The 24,023-nt window shown below is 36.8% G+C and overlaps 2 protein-coding genes across 17 annotated transcripts in view; one reads left to right on the top strand and one right to left on the bottom strand.

The window, feature by feature from the left end:
• Positions 1 to 735: 735 nt before the first annotated feature.
• On the bottom strand, positions 736 to 17,055 carry LOC117098530. 10 transcript variants are annotated; one of them, XR_004443448.1, is made up of 3 exons: positions 16,468 to 17,044; positions 13,889 to 13,981; positions 736 to 791 (listed from the first exon to the last, which is right to left on the bottom strand). XR_004443448.1 is itself a non-coding variant. In XM_033237222.1 (2 exons), exons 1-2 carry the CDS (start codon positions 16,775 to 16,777, stop codon positions 14,131 to 14,133), a joined length of 378 nt encoding a protein of 125 aa, XP_033093113.1. In that variant the 5' UTR covers positions 16,778 to 17,055; the 3' UTR covers positions 12,546 to 14,130. The 10 variants fall into 10 exon arrangements, 3 of the variants coding, with proteins under 3 accessions (XP_033093113.1, XP_033093114.1, XP_033093115.1); XR_004443453.1 differs by having other exon boundaries at positions 14,482 to 16,929; XR_004443454.1 differs by lacking the exon at positions 736 to 791 and adding an exon at positions 10,594 to 10,866 and having other exon boundaries at positions 14,482 to 16,929.
• A 43-nt stretch (positions 17,056 to 17,098) lies between these two features.
• The window catches only part of RFX3 (regulatory factor X3), a 322,424-nt gene continuing 315,499 nt past the window's right edge, over positions 17,099 to 24,023 (top strand). For 6 of the 7 annotated variants that reach the window (XM_033237213.1, XM_033237219.1, XM_033237221.1 and 3 more), the window contains exon 1: positions 17,099 to 17,493. The gene's annotated coding sequence lies outside the window, so the exon portion shown is untranslated. The remainder of the gene's footprint in view (positions 17,494 to 24,023) is intronic. The other variant, XM_033237214.1, reaches the window with a different exon arrangement.

Below are 24,023 nucleotides of genomic sequence, written 5' to 3'. Positions count from 1 at the left end.
TATTTTTAGTAGAGATGGGGTTTCACTGTGTTAATCAGGATGGTCTTGATCTCCTGACCTCATGATCTCCCGAAGTGCTAGGATCACAGGTGTAAGCCACCACGCCCAGCCAGTTTGCTCAATTTATATAATCATTGGTACCCTAGAGGGGTAGCATGGCAAATACAGGCCCTTGTCTGAGTGTGTATCCTGACAATTAGTTACTAACTTACGGTCTTGACAAAATTATTTACGTTTCTGGTCCTCATTTTCTCACTATGTAAAAATGAGAATTGTAATAGTACCTGTTTTATCATGTTGTGAAGACAGAGTTAACTCACAGAGCAATGACTGGCACAAAGAAAACCCTCAATAAATGTTAGCTATAATTACTGTCCAAGATAATACAGTCAAACTCCATTGTAAAGCATCTCAATTATTGCATAATTTTAGTTTCATGTAAGCAAAATCTTACCCATCATGAGCACAGGCATAAATCATTGCAAATTTATAAGCTACACTGATATTTTGAAAATATTTTTAACTAACAATGAAGATTTTATATATATGCCACATTAATAACAGTATACACATTGAGAGATATAAACACAAGAGGAACATAGCCACAAATGTGACTAAAATGAACATGTGTTAAAAGTATTTAAATCATACCTTGGATTTACATAGTTGTTTTTTTTTTTTTTTGAGACAGGGTCTCACTCTGTGGCACAGGGTCCCACTCTGTCACCCAGGGTAGAGTGCAGTGGCACGATCACAGCTCATTGTAACCTTGAACTACTGGATGCCCCCGCCTTTTAAAAAAAGGCCAAAATATTTTGTAAGTTTACTTTTTTGAACATTGGAAAAATTCAATAACATTTCAAAAATCTTTTCAGCAGCCTTCTAAAGGTAGTTTATCATGCTTAACTTCACACACACACACACACACACACACACACACACACGAACCATGCAAACACACCTTGCCATGGTGAAAAACTATTACATTAATTAGATCATAAAAGCCCATTTATATGGATAAACTTTGCTTTAATGAATATTTCATCAAAAATTTATTGTGTTAAAATTTTTAAATAAGGTCTAGAATGTATACAAATTCAAGTTCTAGCTTGTGTCAGAGTACAATCTTTCTATATTCACTTTTAATAATAGAAAGTAGAACGTAAAATTGGGAGACTGAGGCAGGCAGATCATATTAGGTCAGGAGTTTGAGATCAGCTTGATCTACATAATGAAACCCGTCTCTACTAAAATACAAAAATTAGCCAGGCATGGTGGCGGGCACCTGTAGTCCTAGCTACTTAGGAGGCTGAGGCAGGAGGATTGCTTGAACCCAGGAGGCAGAGGTTGCAGTGAGCCGACAACACGCCACTGCACTCCAGCCTGGGCAACAGACCAAGACTACCTTTCAGAAAAAAAAAAAAAAAAGAAAAGAAAAAGGAAAAGAAAGTAGAGTGTAGAAATTTAAACGTAAAACTTCAAAAACTAAACTGCATTAAAATATACAGTATCTATTCAGGAGCTTTAACACTGCTATACTTTCAGGTTATTTTGCCAATAACCAAATAACCCATCGGAGATTACAAACTCATGGTGAAACGGCTACACTGTTCACATTTCTTAGACTCATCAACATCAAAGTGGACTATTCCTTAAACTTAAAAAAAATGCCAATCCATTTATAGACTGAACATTGAAGCCCAGTGAGGTAAAGTGATTTCCTCAAAGTAACACAGTAATGAAACTAGTTCTGAGACTCAAATTCACAGGAAGTTGGGTAAATTCTTGTGATGCACAATAAAATGCAATTTTAAGCCTGCACAAATAAAATGCAATTGTCCTAATAAGAAGTGCAAAAAACTTCAAATCATTTTGAAGATCATTAGTGAAAGTTAAATTTAGGATGGTCTAACAGTAGTACTACATTAACATGAAAATAAAAGTATGTTTGGATGAAAATGATAACTACATTTCTTTTAAAAGCACTTATTTGCATATGTCAAAACTGGAAAATGATTATATAGCTTCCAAGCTTACCTAAAATCCCATTTAGAATTTACAAAATACACACACCCATGATGGAGAAAAACTACAGCACAATGAAAAATTGGAAATCAAGAAGTTTTTATATTTTCTATGGAGAAAATTTGTGAAACCAATGAATCAATTTGTAGGGAGTTATAAGAGTAAAAGGATTACAAACTATGAACATTTAAGAACCATATTTTAAAGGAGCAAAATGTTAAGTTTGGTGATTTTTTAAAATCATGGTTTTAAACCTTTGTCAAATTTTAATTTTTATATTTCTACTTTCTAGTTTTTGACACTAACTCAATATTGCTAATGTAGTTATCAAGTGGTTCTTAATTTATTCTTCCTTTTATTCAATTCAGAGAAAAGTATAAAAAGTAAGGCTTTAAACATTTTAAAGGAAACAGATAAGCTTTATACTTTTTTCTGTTTTATAATCTCAGATTTACAAGATTCAAGCAATGGCATACTGAGTCCTTTAGCACAAAAACATTTTTTATATTTTAGAGACAAGGTCTTGCTCTGTAGCCCAGGTTGGAGTGCAGTAGTGTGATCACAGCTCACTGCAAACCGAACCCCTGGTCTCAAGTGATCCTCCCACTTCAGCCTCTCAAAATGCTGGAATTATGGGCATAAGCTACCACGCCAAAGCTAAAAACATTTTAAAACTGAAATGAAAATTCATTTTTATCTATAATAAGCTTTAGATCCCAGTGATATTTATTATACATTGTGGATTAGGCTGAAAGTTAGTATTATAGGTTAGGAGAACTAATATTTCCTCTTCTGTTCACAAATGCACTGGTATCCAACCACCACTGGAAAAAAGTATTCAGAGATTAAGATGAATGGCAAGGTAAAAGAAATAATGAAATGAAATCCTACTCATCAATAGTCATTGAAAATGATGATTAAATAAATGAAAGTGAAATAGGTTTTAATTGACCCTGAAAAGGATTTTGTATAGGACCATTTTTGACCCAAGACTCCCAGTCCTCCATGTCTTCTTCTTTACCTTCTTGCTTATATGACTGCTTGTTTTCTTTACTTTTAATGAAAATTCACTTTCATTAAAGGTGTAGCCCTTCTGGTCTTGGCTTTGTGGAGGGGTTTCAGATTATAACTTCTCAGTTCATGAGGTCTGAGGTTTTGTCTCCAGTCTCCAAGAGGCCATTAAAATAGTAATTCTAGCTCACAAAAGAAGGGTAGATTTTCCTCCTCGGCACTGGTTTAGCTTTTGATTTGGACTTTTGATCCTTCGTAGGTCTTTGAGAATTTCCCTTACTTTTTTTGCCAGCTAACAAGTGCATTTAATAAGCTGTTTTAAAGTACTTTATCTAGAATTTTTAGGTATTTGCTGAAGGAGGATCATTCAGTTTACCTAACCCACCTTATGGTCAGAAATGGAAACAATTGCTATAAACCTAGACAATGTAAAAGTATAATGTAATTTTAAAAACTGCAGTCAGAGTGAGAAAAGCAAGGTGAAGGAAGGGAAAATAGTACAATTTTTCCATCATTCATTGTAGAGTTTCAAGAGATACCATCTAAATTTGAAAGGGAACCACAGATATTATGAAAAATAATACTGTGATTGCCAGAGGAACTAAAACCAAAGATTGTTAATAGTGTTTATCTCTGAGTCCTGAGTAGGGTGGGAGATTTTGGGAGAAGTGTTTTACTTTTTGAAAAGGTAGAAATAAAATTGTTTTTATTCACAACTGACATGTTCATCTACACAGAAAATCTGGTGGTATCAGCAAAGAAACTACTAGTAGTGACTTTAACAAGGTATCAGGATATAAAAGATCATAATAAAAATCAGCTATATTTCTCTACACTAGTAATGAACAAAAGAAATTTAAAAACAGTATTATTTGCAATAGCATCAAAATTATGATTACTTAGGGATAAATCTGATAAAAGATGTGAAAGATCTGTACACTAAAAACTAAAAAACATTACTGAGAGAAATTAAAGAAGACCAGAATAAAAGATGTACCTTTTTCATGGGTTAGAAGACTTAATAATATTAACATGTCAATTCTTACCAGATTATTCCTTAGATTCAACAAAATGTTAACCCAAATCAATGATTCTAAAATTCATATGGAAATACAAAAGACTTAGAATATATAAAACAACCTTTAAGAAGAAAAACAAAAATACTCCCTGACTTCAAAATTACAAATTTACAGTAATCAAGATAGTGTGGTATACAACAGACAAACATATCAATAGAACAGAATAGGGAATCCCAAAATACACCCACATACATATGGACAACTTATTTTTGACAAAGATAGAAAGGGAATTCAGTGGAGACCAGCAGTCTTTTAATGAATGGTGCTGGAACAATAGGATATGAAACAATCTGTATGGAAAGTTGTGAACCTTCATCCTTATCTTATATCTTACACACCATTTAATTCAAAACACCTCATAGACCTAAACTTAGCAAAGATCATAAAACTGTGTTAAGAAAACAGATGAGATAAATTTTGGATCAGGCAAAGACTTTTTAGATAAAACAAAAAAGATACAATAAAAAGATATTAATAGATTAGACTATCAAAATTAGTCTTTGTTCTTTGAAAGATACCTTCAAGGAAGTAAAAAGGCAAGCTGTACACTGGGAGAAATATTTGCAAAATATGTATGTCTGATGAAGGATTTGTGTCCAAAATATATGAACTTTTATAATCCAAGAAGAAGATGACAAATAAACAAACAAACAAAAAAGTGGGGAGGTAAAATATGAACAGGTATCTCACAAAAGAAGAAATGGGACTAGTCAATAACACAGGATATGCAGCTTAACGTTACTAGTCATTAGGGAAATACAAATTAAAATCACAATGAGAGTTGGCAGGGATGTGGAGCAATTAGGAATCTCATACATTTCTGGTAGGAATACAAAATGATAAAGGCACTAGGAAAGCATTTTGGCAATTTCTTAAACATACATTTGGTATATGACCCAGTAATTTCACTCCTAGATGTCTACCAAAGTGAAATGAAAACATCTATCTACAAGCCCACTTATAAATAAATTGTGGCAGCATTACTGTGGCAAGCACACTTATATATAATGATGGCAGCATTATTTATAACAACAAATATCTGAAAACAAACTGCGGTATATCCATACGACGGACTACTACTCAACAATAAAAATAAATGAAGTATTGATATACACAACAATACAGGTGAATGTCAGAAACATTCTGCTAAATGAAAGATGCCATAGCACCCCCTCAGGAAAATTTAAATATTGTATGTTCCATTTATATAACATTCTAGTTAAAGGAATAATATAGTGGCAGCAGATCTAAATTTTCCTGGGGATGGGGTGAGGTAATTGGTAAGAGAGAATTGACTACAAAAGCACAAGGAAGTTTTTGATGTTGATAGAAATGTCCAATATCTGATTGTGGTGGTGGTCAAATGACTGCATACTTTGCTAACATGTATCTAATTGTATTCTTAATATGAGTGAATTTATTACATGTGAATTGTATTTTAATAAAGGATTAAGAACTCTTTTATATCCCCAAGATGGCATGACAATACCGATTATCATCAATGTACTATTCCAATACCTTTGTTAGCTGAAAAAATTGGTTAGAAGCAGTAGAAATTAAAAACCACAGTATGTGTTGGAATAGATTTCAAAATCTCATCCTAATAAAGCTGTTCTTGATTATCAGTATTACTTCTAGCCTGAAAGTAAATTGGGTAAGAGATATCATAGGTCCGTCGCCTTCTGTGTTCTTCCTTCTGAACTTACTTCAAGTGGATAAATGGATTCCTTATTTGATGCCTCATTTCTTTAGAGAATTTTAATGCATTAATATCCTCTAAGTAGATCCCATGGCCTTTTATGTGGCCAGATGGGAAGGGAATAAAACAATCTCCCCTGGCCCAGTTTTTTCTCTTACTAAACACTAAAAAGAAAAAAAAAAATCAAGACACCCTTAAAATCTCTTTTCCTCCAGTTTCTTCAAGAGACGGGTTAACAAAGCCCTGTAACACTCTTAAAGCTCTCCTGCTGCTAACGGGAGTGCAACAGAGACTGTCACCATAAGGACTGACTCCTGACTGAGAGCTGAGTCTTTCTCAAGAGAAATCTGACAATTAAGTGCAGAAGTTGTCCTTGGATTGCACCAAAGATTATCCCAGCTGGGGTTCTGAGAAGGACTCTGGCAGAATATGGCAAGGGAAGGCCCTTTGTGGCACAGATCGAAAACACCCTACCCTATGGGGCTGATCACAGTCAGATAACTAGGAAGAGACTGCCTTTTAGAGTTATAGACAGCCTCCACAAGAGGCTCTCCAGAGTAAAGTCTTTTTTAAAAATTAATTTTAGAAAGAGACACATTATCAGTATTTCAAAAGACAAAGCAACTTAGGCAAAATTTAGACCAAAATAAGAAAGAAAATAAGATTATAGGTATATAGAAATCTTTACCACATTTTTTCATGTAAGTTGTTTTCCCTGGTACACTGTGTGGAGTTCCAAATTCAAGATTCCCTTGTTTAGACTACTACTTTAAAAAATAATTGTTTCTCAGATGCAAAAGGGTTGGGTGTAGGATTAGAGATAAGAGGCAGGCAGTTCAATATAGCAGTTAAGAGGGCAGACTCTGTAGTCGGAGTCTGTTAGTCTGGTTCAAGTCCTAACTTCAGCAAAAATGAGGTGTGTTGTTTATGGAAAATTATTTAATCTCTCTGTGTCTGTTTTCTTATAGGGGATAATAATGGCAATCTACATATAGAATTGCTACAGGATTAAGCAAAATAATACATACAAACTGAGAACAATACCTAGCACATAGAAAATGCTTGTATTATAGGATTAAGTTTAACTGTGAGACAGAAAACAAGACTGATGTTTCTTTTTCATGTAAACATAATGCAGAGCAGTATAGTAGCCTCACAGTCATTAGGGTCTTAGTCTCCTACTCTGTTGCTCCATGTGCTTGGCTTGGTGGCATCCTTCTTCTAAACACTGGGATGGAGAAGGGGATGAAAATGAAAGGATGAAAGGGTGAAGGACATAAGTAAGCTGGCTCAAATTTTTTTTGAAGTGGCCCCGTGAACACTTAATTGACCAGAGCTTAGTCATAAGACTCCATCCAACTTTCAGGGAAACCAGGAAAGGAAGTCCTCAGGCTCAGCCCAAAACATGAATAATTCTGTTTTCATAAAAGAAGGGGAGCAGATAATAATGTCAGAATGCTTCATAAATGTTGGTAATCATTGTTACTCTGTTACTTACAGGGCTCCTAGATCAGTCTCCTCATCTGATAGTTCTTAGGTCATGGGACTTCTTTTGTATGTGCCTCTCCACTTGAATCTGTCACTGAAATTTGAGTATTTATAAAACTGCTTATTAAAAAAAAGTCGTATCTTTTCCCCTTTCTAATATTCTGCTCAGAGTAAGTCCAATACTGTCCTTTTCTTATATTCATACCTATACTCATAATCTTGAAATATTTTCTAATTTATCTTATGCCTTTCTTCTTCAACTAGAGTGTTATACACTGAATTGTGTCCCATTCAAATTCATACGTTGAAGTCCTAACCAGTAGTGCCTCAGATTGTATTCAGAGATAGCACATTTAACAAAATAATTTAGTTAAAATGAGGTCATTAGGCTGAGTCCTAATCCAATATGACTGATATTCTTATGAGATAGAACACAGACACACGGAGGAAAGACCATGTGGAGATACAGGGGGAAGATGGACACCTACAAGCCAGGGAGAAAGTCCTCAGAAGAGACCATCACTTGGTGTCAAGCAGTGACACCTTGATCTCAGATTTCTAGTCTCTTGAAGTGTGAGAAAAATTTCTGTTGTTTAAGCCACTCAGTCTATAGTGTTTTGTTATGGCAACTCAAGCAAAATTTTTCCTAGTCTGTGAGTTTATTTGGTGTTATCAAAGTCCCAACAAGAAATAGATGATACACTAGAAAGAGGGCAGTTAGATGAGAATTTAAGTCCAAAGGGCCTATTTACCAAGATGTGAGTGTAGAGAAACTGAAAGAATGGTGCAGTAACCTAGAGAGCAGTGGAACTGTTACCGCCCATAAGCCTAAAGAGAGGAAGGAGCCTTTATCAGAATTCTTTAGTCAATGGATATGGCTATCTTGAAGCAACTTTGCAAGGTAGGAGACAAGGTAATAAATAACCTGACTTTACTCTCCTCTCTCCATGTCTCCAATTTTCTGCCAGTGCTGCCCACTGATGGAAACCAACTGGCAGCCACAAAGCAATGATGTGGTCAGAATGCATGAAGGTCAGCTTTCTAGAAAGGCAGGTAAAAAAGACTCAAGAATGAATATGAAGACACAAATAGAAGATAATCTGGCATAACAAGGAACTTAAGACTTTAAGTTCTTTTGCATTTTTCACTCTTCCTTGTTCCTTATCCCCATGTGTCCATAATAACCAGTATAGCAGATATAGCCAGTCCTCAATAAATATTAGAAAATTGACCATGCTTGACATTTTCAAGTACTGTAAACATTTCCTCCATTGTATTTTTTTGAATATATCCTCTCACTATTCCTAGTTATAGCTTTAACCCAAGTCTTAACCATATCTTACCTCTAGAACTACTGCTTCCCTGTTTCTTTTGGCTCATTTATACAAACGACAAAACAAACAAAACCCATGAGACCATAATACTTAAAGAAAAAAAAAAAAGAAGATCACACTAACCATCTCAGTAGACTATGATAATATTTCTTCCTTTTCTCACCTTTACATTGCTTCATTATAGTTAACATGAGATTAAGATTGTTTGTGGATATTCCAGTAACATTCCTGTCAACTTCCTTCCCAAAAGTTATTACAACTTCCAGCCTGTCTTACCTGTTTGTGGCAGGTAAGCATTATATCTTTTGAAGTCTACAATAAACTTTCAGGATTTTGTTTTCCAAAGATGATTGTCAAATACAGAGGTATGGCTTTTTCAAGAGATGCTAATAAGTTATAATGTTTTAATTGTACGACTAAGTTAACTTAAAAATAGTCTTATAGAAATTACTTTTATAGTAGATACTTCCTTAATTTGCTCTCAGCAGTGAGAAGAACTTCCACCTAAACTTCAGTGTAGATCCACTTATTAAACATCATTCAATTCTGCCACCTCTGCAGCTGGTTTCTTAGAAGTCGATGGTTTCTGGTTTTTCCAGAAAGTCAGTGCTTTGTATTTCATAGTAGGATCATTGAGTCAGTACTGGCTCAAAATAAAATAATATGGGTATTTTATGCAATTTTACTTATTTCATTTAAGGAGGAATTTAATCTTAAACGTATCCACTTTCAAAACAGGCATGTTTAACCCTATAATCTTTGTCATACAGTTTTATATAATCTTTTTATTACTCACTTAAAAATTCTCATCTATTATCAATCTTCAAACAAATTAGTGTTATTCCTTTAAAGATTGTTTCTTCTGGGTGAAAAACGATGTAACATTTAACAAGTAGTCTATAATTATTCTTGTCACACATTTGAAGTTACAAGTAAGATAACCCTATAAAGCAAATCCAACTGTCTTATTTTTTCATAAAGACGTATATCAATTTTTAATGAAGGAAAGGTTGCAGTGCCAAATTAGGGTACTGAGTTCAAGTACACTTCAGTAATAACCCTTTTATTAGTTTTTTTCTGATCTTTGTGAAACTAGCAGAAAGTTCACTATAATTTATCTCAGTGGATCTATTAACTAATCCCTCCCTCTACAATAAGAAGGAAAAAAGCCTAAGAAACAAAATTGTTTTAAATTCACTTTTGCCACTGTTATTTCAGGGCCATTTTATCCATCACTCACTATGCTTAGGATTTATATAGTTCTCAAGGTCTTCTGAAAATGTTGGGGATCTAAGGAAAAAAGTTGACTTCAAAATATGAAAAGTTGCAAATAAAAACTATTTAACGTCTACAAAACATACCATTATGTCATTTTTAAACTCAATTTTTAGTCATGTATATTTTATGTGATGTGGATGTATTTTAATGTGTTTAATATTATTTGGGGTTGGAGGTCTTCAAAGCAAGTCTTTAAAATGGCCTTAATCTTTACAATTTTTTTTTTGAGACAGGGTCTTACTCTGTTACTAGGGCTGGAATGCAGTGGTGTGACCATGGTTCTACAGCCTCGAACACCTGAGCTCAAGTGATCCTCTTGCTTCAGCCTCCCACATAGCTGGGACTACAGGCACGCCCACGCCTAGCTAATTTAATTTTTTTTTTTGGTAGAGACAGGGTCTCTTTCTTGCCCAGGCTGGGCCTCCCAAAGTGCTGGGACTAAAGGTGTAAGGCATGGCAGTTGGCCCTTAATCTCTTTTATGAAAGAAAGTATACCACCTAACATTTCAAATAGTACTTGCAGGCAAGTGTTTTAAACATTCCACTGTAAAATGTGTATTTTTGTGTTCCCTGCCCTCAAAACAAAAATGTAAATAAGCTAAAAAAAATTTTTGGAAAAACATTGCATGCATATAAATCCCCCCTTTCAAAACAAACAAAAAAGGCATCATGAGACAAATGTTAGGTCAATCAGTAATCTTTATTTTTCTTCATTACTGGTTATATATTGCTTTAAAAGAACATTTTTAAGGATGAAAAAAGTTCAGTCATATGCTGTAACCATTGATATACACATTCAAAAACAATTTAAATGAGGGTTTTATGTATTATTACTGTGATATTAGTGTGTGGGGCGGGTGAGATCTATGACATGTTCCAGTGAGAAGATACTATTAGTATACTTCCAATAGGAAGAATGGCCCAACAGAACTTGGGAGATGTTTTCTCCAGACTACATATTATATTAGAAGAAAAAAAAAAAAGGTAGCGAGAGGGAGGAAGGAAAGGGGACAGAGGAAGTGGGAGAGAAGGGGAGGGAGAGGGAGAGGAAGGGGGAGGGGGAGGGAGAGAAAGAAAACAAGAATTTGTTAAAGAATTTGGATAAACAATATCTTTTTTTATATATAACTGACAATAATTTAGTAAATAAAATACTTTTCAGCACATATTATTGACATGAATTGCTGATTCATTTATAGGAATTAATCTTTAACAGTTAAAGTTCATTGTCTTGTAAAAATCTACTTGGGGTTCACAAAGGTCTTAAAAAATGCTGGTAGAAATATTTATTAACATTATTAAGGTACTTACTCCACCAACAATTTTTCTTAATTTCACTGAAGTACTATATAAACACATATATTTAGTATTTTGAATCTATTTCCCTGGTATTCCATCTCTTAAAATCCATTAAAATCAGAATTTTAGAATTGAGATCATTCAGGTCTTTTTATCCTTGACTTACAAACTTAGTTTTCTTTTACCTCCAAAAGGCTTAAGTCTGAAGTGTTACCTACAGAGCTTATTTGACTTTCTAAACCTAGTCATAGAGTTAGCACCAATATCTCCCAAACACTCTTAAGTGTTACCTTAGAAGGCTGTATGATCTCCACCAGTTTAAGATAGTTGATTCTAACAGAAAAAATTTTTTCTGTATTCATCTAGAGCTCACTTTAAGCCCTCAAAAGAAATTCCTTATTTCTAGATGCATTCAGAATTATAAAGTAGCACAACTCATTTTTTTGAGCAGAAAATCAATGTTATCTATTGTATGTCACACTTACATATTTGAAAATTTGCCAAGAATTTTATTATTTATCCTTTCTCTGCAGGGTTGAACAAAAATATTACAGAAAACATGGACTAATGAGGTAGATAATATAGTAACAAAAATTCTATTAATGATTTATAGTGTTTGGGGGCAGGTATTACTGACATATAATACATATATAATGCATATTAATTACAATTTTGAAAAATGTAAACACCTGTATAAAACAAGATCTAGACTAGAACTCTCTAGAACTTCTGAGATAATAGAAGTGTTCTGTATTTGCACTGTCCAACTTAGCAGGCAGTAGCCACATGTGGCTACTGAACACTTAAAATGTAGCTAGTGTGACTGTGGAACTGAATTTTAAATACAAGTTTTAATTAATATTTAGATTTTAATAGCTGTATGTCATTAGTGCAGCTTAGACAGTGCAGAACATTTTCATCATTCTATCACGTTCCCTCATAATCCTTTCCACTAAAATCCCAACCTACTACCTCTGCCATAAGAAGACACTAAACATAGATTACTTTTCCCTGGTCTTAAATTTTATATAAATGGACTCATATGCTATGAGTCTGGCTTCTTTTGCCAAATGCAATGTTTTTGAGATTTATCTGTGTTGTATCAGCAGTCCTTTCCTTTGACTTGCTCAATAGTACTCCATTGTATGACTGTATCACAATTTGTTTTACTCTTCTTTTACTTCTTTAAGACAAGGTCTTGCTCTCATCCAGGCTGAAGTAGTGGAGTGATCACGGATCACTGCAAACTTGAACTCCTGGATTCATGCAATCCTCTTGCTTCAGTCTCCCAAGTAGCTGGGACTCCAGGCATGTGCCAACATGCTCAGCTAAGCTTTAAATTTTTTTTTGTAAAGACAGGGTCTCGCTATGTTGCTCAGGCTGGTCTCAAACTCCTGGCCTCAAGTGATCCTCATGGCTTGGCCTCCCAGAGTGTTGGGATTACAGGTGTTAGTCCTTGTGCTGGGCCCACAGTTTTCCCATCCTCCTATTGATACACATTTGAATTGTTTCCAGACTATTTCTTTTTTTGAGACGGAGTTTTGCTCTTGTTGGCCAGGCTGGAGTGCAATGGTGTGATCTCGGCTCACTGCAACCTCCACCTCCCAGGTTCAAGTGATTCTCCTGCCTCAGCCTCCCAAGTAGCTGTGATTACAGGTATGTGCCACTACACCCGGCTAATTTTGTATTTTTAGTAGAGATGGGGTTTCTCCATGTTGGTCAGGCTGGTCTTAAACTCCCGACCTCAGGTGATCCACTTGCCTCAGCCTCCCAGTGTTGAGACTACAGGCGTGAGCCACCGCGCCTGGCCCCAGACTATTTCTTTTAAAGCTGCATGTGTACATCAAAAGGTAATTTACTTTGGTGTTAAGCAAAGGTAGTCAACTTATGATTCCATTATCATCTTTCTGTGTTGGAGTAAAAATGTAATTCCAAGACACACAGATGCACACAAACGTGTGTACACATAGGCATACACACTCTACACACACTCTTCAGAACTGCTGAGTAATCAGCTGGTTTGTATTACTTAAAGAAAACAAAGAAAGACAAATCTAGCAGAAAATATTATTGCACTGTTTTCAAAACCAAAACATACTTTAGGTGGGGATAGGTAGGCTTGAGGGTGCTCCAGAGAATGGTGGCAAATTATGTTCAGTTTTGAATTATCTTGGCCCCTATCACTCTCTGTCATTTTTTAATAATTATCACATATCCACAGAATTTCAGATCTAGTAAAGGCAATTAGTAATCCAGTAATATAATTATCCAGTATTCTACATAAGTGCTCAATACTGGTAGAAATGAAACAATACATTTTATATAAGAGAATCCAAGACTCTACATCTCTCTCTCTCAACTGAAGAAAATAGGATATAATCAAATGAAAAAATTTAAAACAGGTGTGATTTCTCTTATAAAAATATTCATCACAAATTCAACAATAAGGTGCCACAGACTATATTACTTTTCAAAACTCTGATATTTTTCAGAAGCAAGCCTATCACATAGCAGTATTTTATCTTTTCATATGCATCCTTTCTTTTTTAAATTATTAACAATGAAAACACTTACTAAGTCCTTGAATATGCAGTGGATATGAACAGGCTAAAACACCCTAATAGATAATACAGAAAAGAAAATGTACCACTACGAATGTGTTAAAAGTAACTTACGAAATGCATAATCTATATATATAATCAGGGCTTCAGATTTCTCTTCAAGTAGTTCAGATACAAATGTGCTATTCCATGTCTCTTCCAATCATTCTGATCGGAGAGAAAGAAAAGAATCCAAAGTTAAAACACAACATTCTAAATTAATAGATAATGTTGAACATTTTATAGTCAGGAACTATGTCTGCCCCACTTTAGCTTGGTTATGTACCTTTTTTATCGATTACACAGTGTGTTTTGTACTAATAGGTGATGTTAGAGTGGTCCAGTACTGGGTCTTTTCTGTGACTTCTTAGCAAATAATTTATTTCTGAAACATACATGTATCATATGTGAAGATGCATCTATGCAGCTTTAAAAAATCGTTAAAAAAAATCCAACAAGCAATGACCATGGGTTAAAAGGTTTCTGGGTTCTTTTGTAACTAATCAACAGTATTAAACAATACATGCATGTAAAATCCGTATTTTTGCTTCTATAGCTTGAATTGGTTTCTTGGTTATTTGATTCAGTGTGGTGGTGTATTTGTATGTTTTCACACTGCTATAAAGAACTACCTGAGACTGGGTAATTTATGAAGAAAAGAGGTTTACCTGACTCACAGTTCTGCAGGCTTAAGAGTAAGCATGACTGGGAGGCCTCAGGGAAACTTTCGATCATGGCGGAAGGTGAAGAGTACAAGGACTTTCTTCATATTGTGGCAGGTGAGAGAGGGGTAGTGATAAATACTTTTAAACAACCAGATCTCTTGAGAACTCATTTATGAAACAGCACTAGTGGGATGGTGCTAAACCATCAGAAACTGCCCCCAGGACCCAATCATCTCCCACGGGGCCCCTCCTTCAACACATGCAGATTACGATTTGACATGAGAGCTACGTGGGGACACAAAGCCAAACCCTATCAGGCAGTAACACTGAACATTTCAAATATTAACCTCAATATGGCTAGAATTGTATCATCATCAAGTATCCTAAAACATGGGAAAATATTTTAAATTCTAAATTTTCAAGAATTAACTTCAGGAAATGTATCTATTCCTAATTCTGGAAAAGACCAAACCTGTAAGGCATTTAAAAAAAAAAAAAATAGGCAGCTTAAAACTAATTTTATAATGTTCTAGCACAAGGGTTGCACTTATTTTTTAATAGTCCCTCAAAGTAACTATTTATACTCTTGAGATACAGTTTTGCACAAGCTTCACTATGTGGTTTTCTTGCCTGTAGATTAAGAGTAGTAAATTAAAAGGGTGGTGAGGATAATAGAACTATGTTTACTGACAGCAGTAAAAAGCAACAGCTGACAATGAAAGAAGGGACAGGCAAACTGTAACAGACAATGGAACTTAAAAAACAAAGCGATTCAGAGAGCCATGTAGTGTGAGCATAAAGCCCTACACACCATTATAGGAATTAAGACTTTATCAGTAAATGTAATAAAGTGAATATTCATAATGACTACCAGTTTTCATAAAGCTGGAATATATACCTCATTTCCCATCTGTATGTACAATGGGACCCACATTGGTCACTACAGTCATTTGTCTGACTAGAAACCCTTACTACCACAGTGGGTCAGGAAACCTTTTAGCTTTAGCACTAGGCTCACCACTGTTCACTACTGCAACACATTATTATTGTAAGAACATCTCTAACTCATGAGATTATCAAAGGCAACAATATTACTTTTTAAAATGTACCCAAACTAGCTGGTTCCCAAAACACGGTAACCTTGTATCCCATGGCACGCAGCCATAAACTAAAACCACGGACTTTTAGGACTCTGTGCCTGTTTTTCCTCAAATGCGAATATTACCTAGCACTGGTGTTGTTGGGATTACATGAGATAATGTATGTAAAACACTTCGCACCAGTTCTGGGGCACAGAATGAGCTCAGTATTATTTTAGCGCTGGTGAACTCATGCCGGCCCAAATCCCTTATTTGCAGGTGCAAAAATTAAGCCTCAAGAGAAGTGACTTCCTAAGGCTCTACTTCCAATATGTCATTGTCTTGGATAAGCAGCTTAGTGGCAAATGTTGGGAGATTCTGGGTATTGGCAGGGCCTGGGGGCATGTGCCTGCTGGACTCGAGTCTGCAGAGAACTGGAGGAGTCTGTTCGAACCATGAGGCATTAGAGGCTGTGCCTTATCAACGGGTGTTTGAGATGGCAGGTTGTGTTAACAACATTCAACACAGACGGAAGCCATTCGTCTATCTCAATTCAGCCGGAAACAGCAAGACCCTCAGCTACAGTAGGCTGAGTAAGTGGGGCTGAGGGCAAGGTAGGTAACAGGATCCAGGCTTGAGCTCAAGCCCCGGTTCAGTCTTTAAAGAGGGATGAGCATGTAAGGGCTTAAACTAACAGAACTAGAAACTAACAGGATGGTGTCGCAGGCAGGTGTAAGTTACCCCGCCCCTCTACGTCTTCCGTCGAGAGGACTCGCCAAATGCGTTTTCTCAGTCTACGGGCAGGGCAATTTCTTGCTCTCTACAGGCACTTACTCCCAGCCCTGTAAGCAGGGAGTGATCACCTCGCCTTTTCGTTCTGGAGTGAGGGAAGGACACGCTTGGACCTCACCTCTCCGCGCCACTCTGCGGCGGGACCGCGAGAGGCCGGCTCGCGCCCACGCGCACCCCACGCTCGCCTTCTCTAAGATGGCGGCAGAGGCTGCTCGCTCACGCCCCGCCGCCCGCGCTCCTCCAAGTCGTACCCTCAGGAGGCGGGAGTGGGTCAGAGCGCGGAAAGCAGGAGGGCGAGAGTGACGCGAACCCTCCAGTCCAGCGCAGGCCGCGGAGCCCTGAAGCGTCCAGGAAAGCGAAAAGCCAGCAGGCTGACGCGACCAAGAACACCGCCGGCGCCTCAGAAAAGAAAAAAAACGGCGGCACATCCGGGCCCTCTGCCCGCCCCGCCCCGGAAGTAACGCATCGGGCAGGGGCGGGGGTTGCTCTTCAAAGTGGATTCTTCCTTAGCCATAGCTCGTCTCTCCACAAAGTGCCTGGAATCACCCTCACCACCCCCTCCCTCGGGTTAGCCGTTAGTCTCTCGTGGCTCCGGGACGTCTCTGCACAAAGCTGGCTGCTCGAAAAGGCAGCCCTCGTTTCACAGATAGTAATCCTCGCACCGCGACTCTAAATTCTCCTGGGCTTCGCCAGCGCGTGTAGTAACGTCCCCCTGAGAGGACTCTTGGTGACCTCAGCCCCAACCAAGCATAGGCGCACCTCTTCGGAGTCCTGTGTTGGAATCCCGGCCTCGTGCCCCGCCACCCCGCCACCGCGCCCGTCTTTGGGGACCGTCAGTCACAGCGCTGCTCCCTCCCCTTCCGGCGGCTTGGCCGGGCCCGCCTCCTCCCCTCTTCCCTCCCCCACCCCTCCCCGTGCGAGTGTCTCCCTCTCCCTCTCGCTCTCTCTCCCTCTCTCTCTCTCTTTTGTGAGTTATAGCAACCGTTGCCTTGTGAATCAAGCGCCATAGTCACCGTAGTCCTGGCGACTGTTACCCATCAACAACAACTACTCCTCTCCTCCTCCTCCTCCTCTTCCTCCTCCTCCTCCCCACCACCACCATCTCCATCACCCACCAACAACACCACAATAATCCACAGCCAAGGTGAATATTCTTCGGTCTCTACATGTGTGTGGGAGCGTGTGGCTGCGTGTGAACGCGTGTGTCCGTGCGTGTGTGTGTTCGTGTGTGCGAGCCGAGTGTGGCTGTGCAGGGGTCTCACTCCTGACACGGGGGCTGCCGCTGCGGCGCCGCCGCCGAGGGGCTCCGTTCCCTGTGCTTGTTTACAATGGACCCTGCGCGCCGCGGCTGGGTCGGGGGTGTGGGCGCCGCGCCGCCCGCCGGCCCCGGCCCTGCGCCGGCCGCACTTCAGGGATGGAGCGGGAGACTGGGGGGCTGCGAGCCGAGCGGGAGAGGGAGCCACAGTTTTCCGATGCGGATGCCGGATCTTTCCCTTAGGTCTGGTATGAGGAGGAGGGTCAGGTGAAGAGATAAGAATTTGTTCTTTCTTTAATTTTCTTCTTTTCCAACGCTGCTTGTTTCCTGCTTCTTTCAAAGCCGAAATAGACAACAGTGTGCAGGGGGGGACCCAAGAGGTGGTGTTTTGTTGTTGTTGTTGTTCACTTGTGGGGCCTTGTTATGGGTTTTGTTATTTTTATCCTCGTACGTTGGTGAACTTTTCCTACCGCCTATTCCCTTCATTTTTGCCCCTCTTTGCCTGGTGCTGAATGGGCTGCTCTTCTTTCACCATCATCAGCTTCACGGTTTTCCTTTTTCTTTTTAAAACTGTGTTTTCTTTGTGCGGCAAACAGTCTTAATATCCATTCAGCACTCTTCCCTCCCCCTCTTTCTTCTTCCCCACCCCCCCACACCCCTTGCCCACACATGGAAACCTGGGGCCTCTTCGTTGGGCTCTCTTTGCTGTACTGGGAAAGAGATTTTTCTTTTTTAAAGTCCGTCTCCTCTCTCTTCTTTGGTGTGTGTGTGTTTTTGTGTGCTTGTGATTTAAACCGGATGCACGGCATCTGTGATACTTGGGTTAGTAGTTATTGACAGTGCTTTATCCTTCATGTGGAGGTGGGAGGGATAGTAGTGAGGTTCCGTTTCACTTTGATGATCCTCCTTCTCCGCAGTAGAGTGTTAACAATTTTCATTGTGGTTATGAGACTTTGTGATGAACAGGGAAGGGACACAAGGAAGCTTTGTGAGAACTCAGTTCACAGTGTTATTTGTGACAGTTATGGTACTTTAAGAGTTTTTTTTTTTTTATCTGCTCTGTTCATTTTCCTTTGAGAGTTGAAATTGAAGTCAAGTTCATAAAGAATGTATGAAGCTTCTCAACTTGAAACGTGTGTATATTTCACTTTCTTTGTGGTTAAGATCTAGGCATGTTTGTACTTAACATATTCTTTTTATTTACTTTTTGATTTTCTTTGGACAGTGACTTGAACCTGCTCAGGAGAGAAAACTTTTTCCTTTTTAAGTATTTCTTTTAAAAATTATATTTCTCTGTAGATTTGAATACTTATTAGTCCTTATGTAGTAGGTTCTTGGTTAGCGTTAACCCAGTTTTACAGATCCCCTAAATTTGTTCATTTTTTTCAGCTTAACTTTTAGTTAATAGATTTATCAATAAAGAGTTTTGAAAATGAATGTGTGCTAAAACAAATATAACGTACTATTATAGTTGCACATATTGAAGTTTTTAATTTACAGTTTTAAAATGCTTATTCAAATAGTCTTCTAACAGCAAACATATATTGATTTAAGTGACAGCAGCTTGTGAATAATGTGACAGTACTAATTATTCTTGAGATTGTCAATGAGCAGGGTAGGTAATTATAATGCTATTAAGGCTAATATTTTGTAAACTAAGAGTTGGGATTTAAAAAAAACTTTTTCAATTCATTTCCTTGCGATGGCTATTTTAAATGAAGATGATATTTTGTTCTGAAAGAAGTCTTTCTCAGAGCACTCAGAATTCTTTATAATTATTCCTTCCCTCCCCAAACTGGGTTCCATGCAAATCTCTAATACTAACTTGTACTTTTTTTTGTTCAGATTGAGTGTCAAATGCCTGAGCACTTTTGGATGGTGAAGCTCCTGGGTCCTATAAACTCTCTGAAGTTAATAGGAGTTTTGCTGTCTTGAGACAGTTTCAGACCTTATGCCATTTACATGATAGGTTTTCAGTTAAGTAAATTATATGCTAGAATGTTACGGTTTCTTATTTGCAGTGTTTGAGAACTTTTTTGAGGCATTTCACTCATGTATAGCTCAGGTTTTCTGTGATTTAGATTTTCATTCACAAGTTGATTTGAGAGCAGAACTTAAATTGAATTTCATTACCTTTCCATTTTTTGAAGCATATATGTGGAATAAAATTGCTATTAGAGCTGCTGTGGAATTGCTTAAATAATCAGAAACACTAAGAAATGGTAAATTTAAAAATTAAACCCAAGGGTAGATACTTAGCTTTTACTTTATTCTTTCTTAATATTTTTCCTAGAAGGGACTATATTACGTATTGATACTTTCTTGTGTTTTCAGTTTTTACACTAATAGAAATTTGTAAAAGTGATCATGCTTTGAAGCTAAAACTATTAAGCAGAAGTCACTTGTAACTTGTTTTGAATTGTTAAATATCTGTGAATCAATATATGTCATAATGCCTCAGTCTTTTTGGTTTGTTTTGCCTGTGAGTTATTTTAAATGGTGTAGGCATCATACATATACACATATATGGCAAACTAATGAATTTCTAGAAATTTTGCATCGTTTCACAATGTTTTCATTAAATGTTGTAGTGATGCTTAGTTTTTTTGTATTATTCCTCCAGTACTCAAATAGTCTTGTACTCTACTTTGGTACTCAAATAAAAGGTTATAGTTTATAAGCTTAATATGCTTTAACCGGGAACAGTGTATTTTACCCTAACCAAATTTATTATGGTAATTTTTTTACCATTAAAAATAGCAATTAAAAAATGAATGAATCTTAAAAGCAAGTTGGATTTTATGCATCGTTTAAATGATAATATATGTTACTTTTTGGAAACATTTTTCATTTCTTGAGAAAGTTGATATTGTGTTGGTATTCTCCAGCTGAAGAAATTAGCAGGTAGACTATAATGATTTTTGGTTTTCAGATTTTAAAGTGTGAGTATATTTGTGTGTGTGTTTGTGTTTAAATGGGTGGGCATAGCAGAAGATATGTGGCAAGAGTTACACACACACACACACTTTTCCAGAACACTAATAGGAATGTTACTTTGTTCGTAGTATTCATAGTGAGAATGTATTACAAGAAATGAGAATAGGGAAGAAGTAAACTTTAACATTTTGGTGAGGCTCCTGATTATTTTGTTTTTATGCTGAACCATTGGCTAAAAATCCTCTATTTGAGCTCAGTTACTTTAAAAACAGTTTTCATAACTGAATAATTTGCCTTTAACTCTTTGGTATATATTCCCAGTGGCCATCACAAACTATGTTTTAAATTCCTCTCTATTCAGTTACATAGTGTTCATATTTTGGAAATCCAAGATTAAGTGGATTTGACTAAATCTAGCTTGTTAGGGACAGATGGCTGCTTTAAACAGGTGTCACTTTCATTTTTTACTGCATTGTATTGGGACTTCCAGTGGTTGACAAAAGGGCTGTCTAAAGCAGGTGGCATCCTTTGCTTTTGTTGTTAGTAAAATCTACTTTTAGAGTTATTTTCCTAGGAAAGTGTTTTTTAAAAATAAAGTATAAGTTTTGAACTACTAAAGATTCATAATTTAACGTAACTTTTATTTCTGAATATTATTCTATTTTTAAGTTGTAGAACTTGCAGATTCTTTCACAAAACACTTATCAATTCTTATAAATAATGGTAAATTCCCTTCGAATCCAGAAAAAGTACACAGGAACATTTTACACATCCAAATCAAACTCCAGGGCCAATTTGAATAAAGTGAAATTTGGTTAACATGACAAGTTAACTTTTGTCGTCCTTCACTGAAATAATTTTTTGACAGCATTTTATATATGTTGGAAATAGGTGTTGTTTTTGTTGGTTAAATATTTTCAAACTAAGCGTTTTCCTGACTTCATTTACTGCTTTAAAGTTTATAGTGATCTTTTAAAATAATATTTTTAAGTATTAATGTTCAAAAATATGTACTGCAGTAAATAAAAAACTATCAACCTATTGATTTCTAAGGTTCACGTTTACTGTATAATTCTGTCCTTTTCTGTGGGAATTTTATATTTCTTATAACAGATGCACCAGAGGGTGCTGTGCTGTTTGCAACATGAGATTATTATCACTAAGAATGTGAACTCACTAGAACTTTTATTTAAAGAAAAATTTTTTAATTATACATGCATTGAAGCATATAATAGCTTATTTTTATGGAGTTTAACATACTATCTTAACTGGCACTTTTACATCAAAACCTATCTTCTTGTACTAATACATATTACTGCAACATATAACAATATAAAGATTGGTATCTTTGGCACTGTCTGAATGTCAGCATTAGTCCTATGGGCATCATGTTGTTTATCTTATGTAGATATTTTAATCTTTATTTCAAAACTTAGGTTACCCTGAGCATCATACTATTTGGTGATATGTGGCTTTATACTTCTTAAATTTCATATGGTTAGCATATATCAATAATTGTACATTCTTATAACACTTTTACATGGCATAATTAGTGATATACTTTTTATTGTATAATCTTTAAAAAAAAACTGCACTGGAAAAATAAATGGCACTGGAAAAATAAATGGCAATAGTGATTATCAGGCTAATTCATAATAAAATAGTATTAACATTATCTAGATAACTCTGGCTGGGTATATTGGTTCACGTTTAGAATCCCAGAACTTTGGGGCTGAGGCAGAAGGATCACCTGAGGCTATGAGTTCAAGAGCAGCCTGGGCAACAAGCCCGCAAGATTTCATTTCTACAAAAAAAAGAAAAATAGCCGGGCGCGGTGGCTCAAGCCTGTAATCCCAGCACTTTGGGAGGCCGAGAGGGCGGATCACAAGGTCAGGAGATCGAGACATCCTGGCTAACCCAGTGAACCCCGTCTCTACTAAAAATACAAAAAACTAGCCGGGCGAGGTGGTGGGCGCCTGTAGTCCCAGCTACTCGGAGCTGAGGCAGGAGAATGGCGTGAACCCGGGAGGCGGAGCTTGCAGTGAGCTGAGATCCGGCCACTGCACTCCAGCCCGGGCAACACAGCAAGACTCCGTCTCAAAAAAAAAAAAAGAAAAGAAAAATAAAATTAGCCAGGCTTGGTGGTGTGTGCTTATAGTCCAAGCTACTCAGGAGGCTGAGGTGAGAGATTTGTTTAGCCCAGGAGTTTAAGGTTACACAGAGCTGGGATCATGCTACTGCACTTCAGGCTGGGTGACAGATCAAGACCCTGTCTCAAAAAACCAAAAACAGAAACGAATGCAATCCCTACTTCACGCCTTTGGAATAGGCTGGTTTGATTGTTTAATTTGGCTGTTTATCTGAAAACTTTTAGATTCTCTGCCTTACTATGTGCCATATACTTTTAAACTGGGAGTGATCTTATATTGCTTTTTGTATTTTATTTATTCAGTGAGAGATTTTCAGGAGAACCACTGAGTCCAATCTTGGGCTGCTTCTTGTATCATCGATTCTCTTTCACAGCAATATATACTCTAAAAGACATACTGAAACAGTAATATCTTTCTTGAGTAAGCTTAGAAAGACATAGTAACAGCATATAAACTTTTAAATCTTGATAATGGATTTATCTGTACTATTACACATTTTACTATAATTAATTGTGATATTTTTATAAAGTAACCTTACAAGGCATAGTAGTTCATGTGTGTTGGACTGCCTCAAAGAATCCAAAACATTTAATAAAGTAACACTATGTTTAAATACTGGTCTTGCTAAAATAGGTTAGGTATTTTTGTTTAAAAATATAGTCCTACAGTTTACCAGTTAGTTTTTGCCAGTAAGATTTTTCCTTTTTTGAAACAGGGTCTTGCTCTGTCACTCAGGCTAGAGTGCAGTGGCATAGTCATAGCTCACTGCAGCCTCGATCTCCTGGGCTCAAGTGGTCCTCCTACTTCAGCCTCCTGAATAGCTAGGACTACAGGCTATTGCCATCATTTTAAAATATAAAACATTTCAATTTTTTTTTTTTTTTTTGTAGAGACAAGGTCTTGTTTTGTTGCAGGCTAGATTTTTGAAAGTGTATTTTATGACAAGTTATATTGCTTAAAAAATCTTTATTTTTGTAGTTTTTATTTCATATCAAATGCAGAGTGTTCTTAGTGAAAACAAATCAGTTAAAAATTGAAATGTATTTAGAGTATCAATAAATAGGTATAAATAGGTTTTGTTCTTTAAATAGTTGGATAGAATAAGTATACTGGTGAAGAACAGGCTTTGGAGTCAGATTTCAGATAATCTCATTAGCTGTGTGACTTTGGACAAGTTATTACCTTCACTTAACCTCAGTTTTCTCATTTGAAAAATAGGATCAATCTTGCCTGCCTTATGGGGGGTTTTGTGAGGATTAAAGGAGATAATTTATGTAATGTACTTTGCTCAGTATTTGACACAATATGTGTTCAATACGTGTTGGCTTTATT

Source organism: Trachypithecus francoisi, unplaced genomic scaffold (assembly GCF_009764315.1).
Source record: "Trachypithecus francoisi isolate TF-2019V2 unplaced genomic scaffold, Tfra_2.0 Lachesis_group16, whole genome shotgun sequence".
NCBI classification, from domain to species: Eukaryota; Metazoa; Chordata; class Mammalia; order Primates; family Cercopithecidae; genus Trachypithecus; species Trachypithecus francoisi.
This window is presented reverse-complemented; position numbering and strand designations above follow the sequence as displayed.

What these genes read in the sequence shown, in the direction of transcription:
- LOC117098530 (XM_033237222.1), bottom strand. Translation starts at nt 16,777, where the DNA reads ATGTGCCGCCGTTTTTTTTCTTTTCTGAGGCGCCGGCGGTGTTCTTGG. An exon ending in CCGCAGAGTGGCGCGGAGAG is followed by an intron (nt 14,199 to 16,467) that starts GTGAGGTCCAAG and finishes TGTATGTTTCAG; the next exon opens with AAATAAATTATTTGCTAAGA.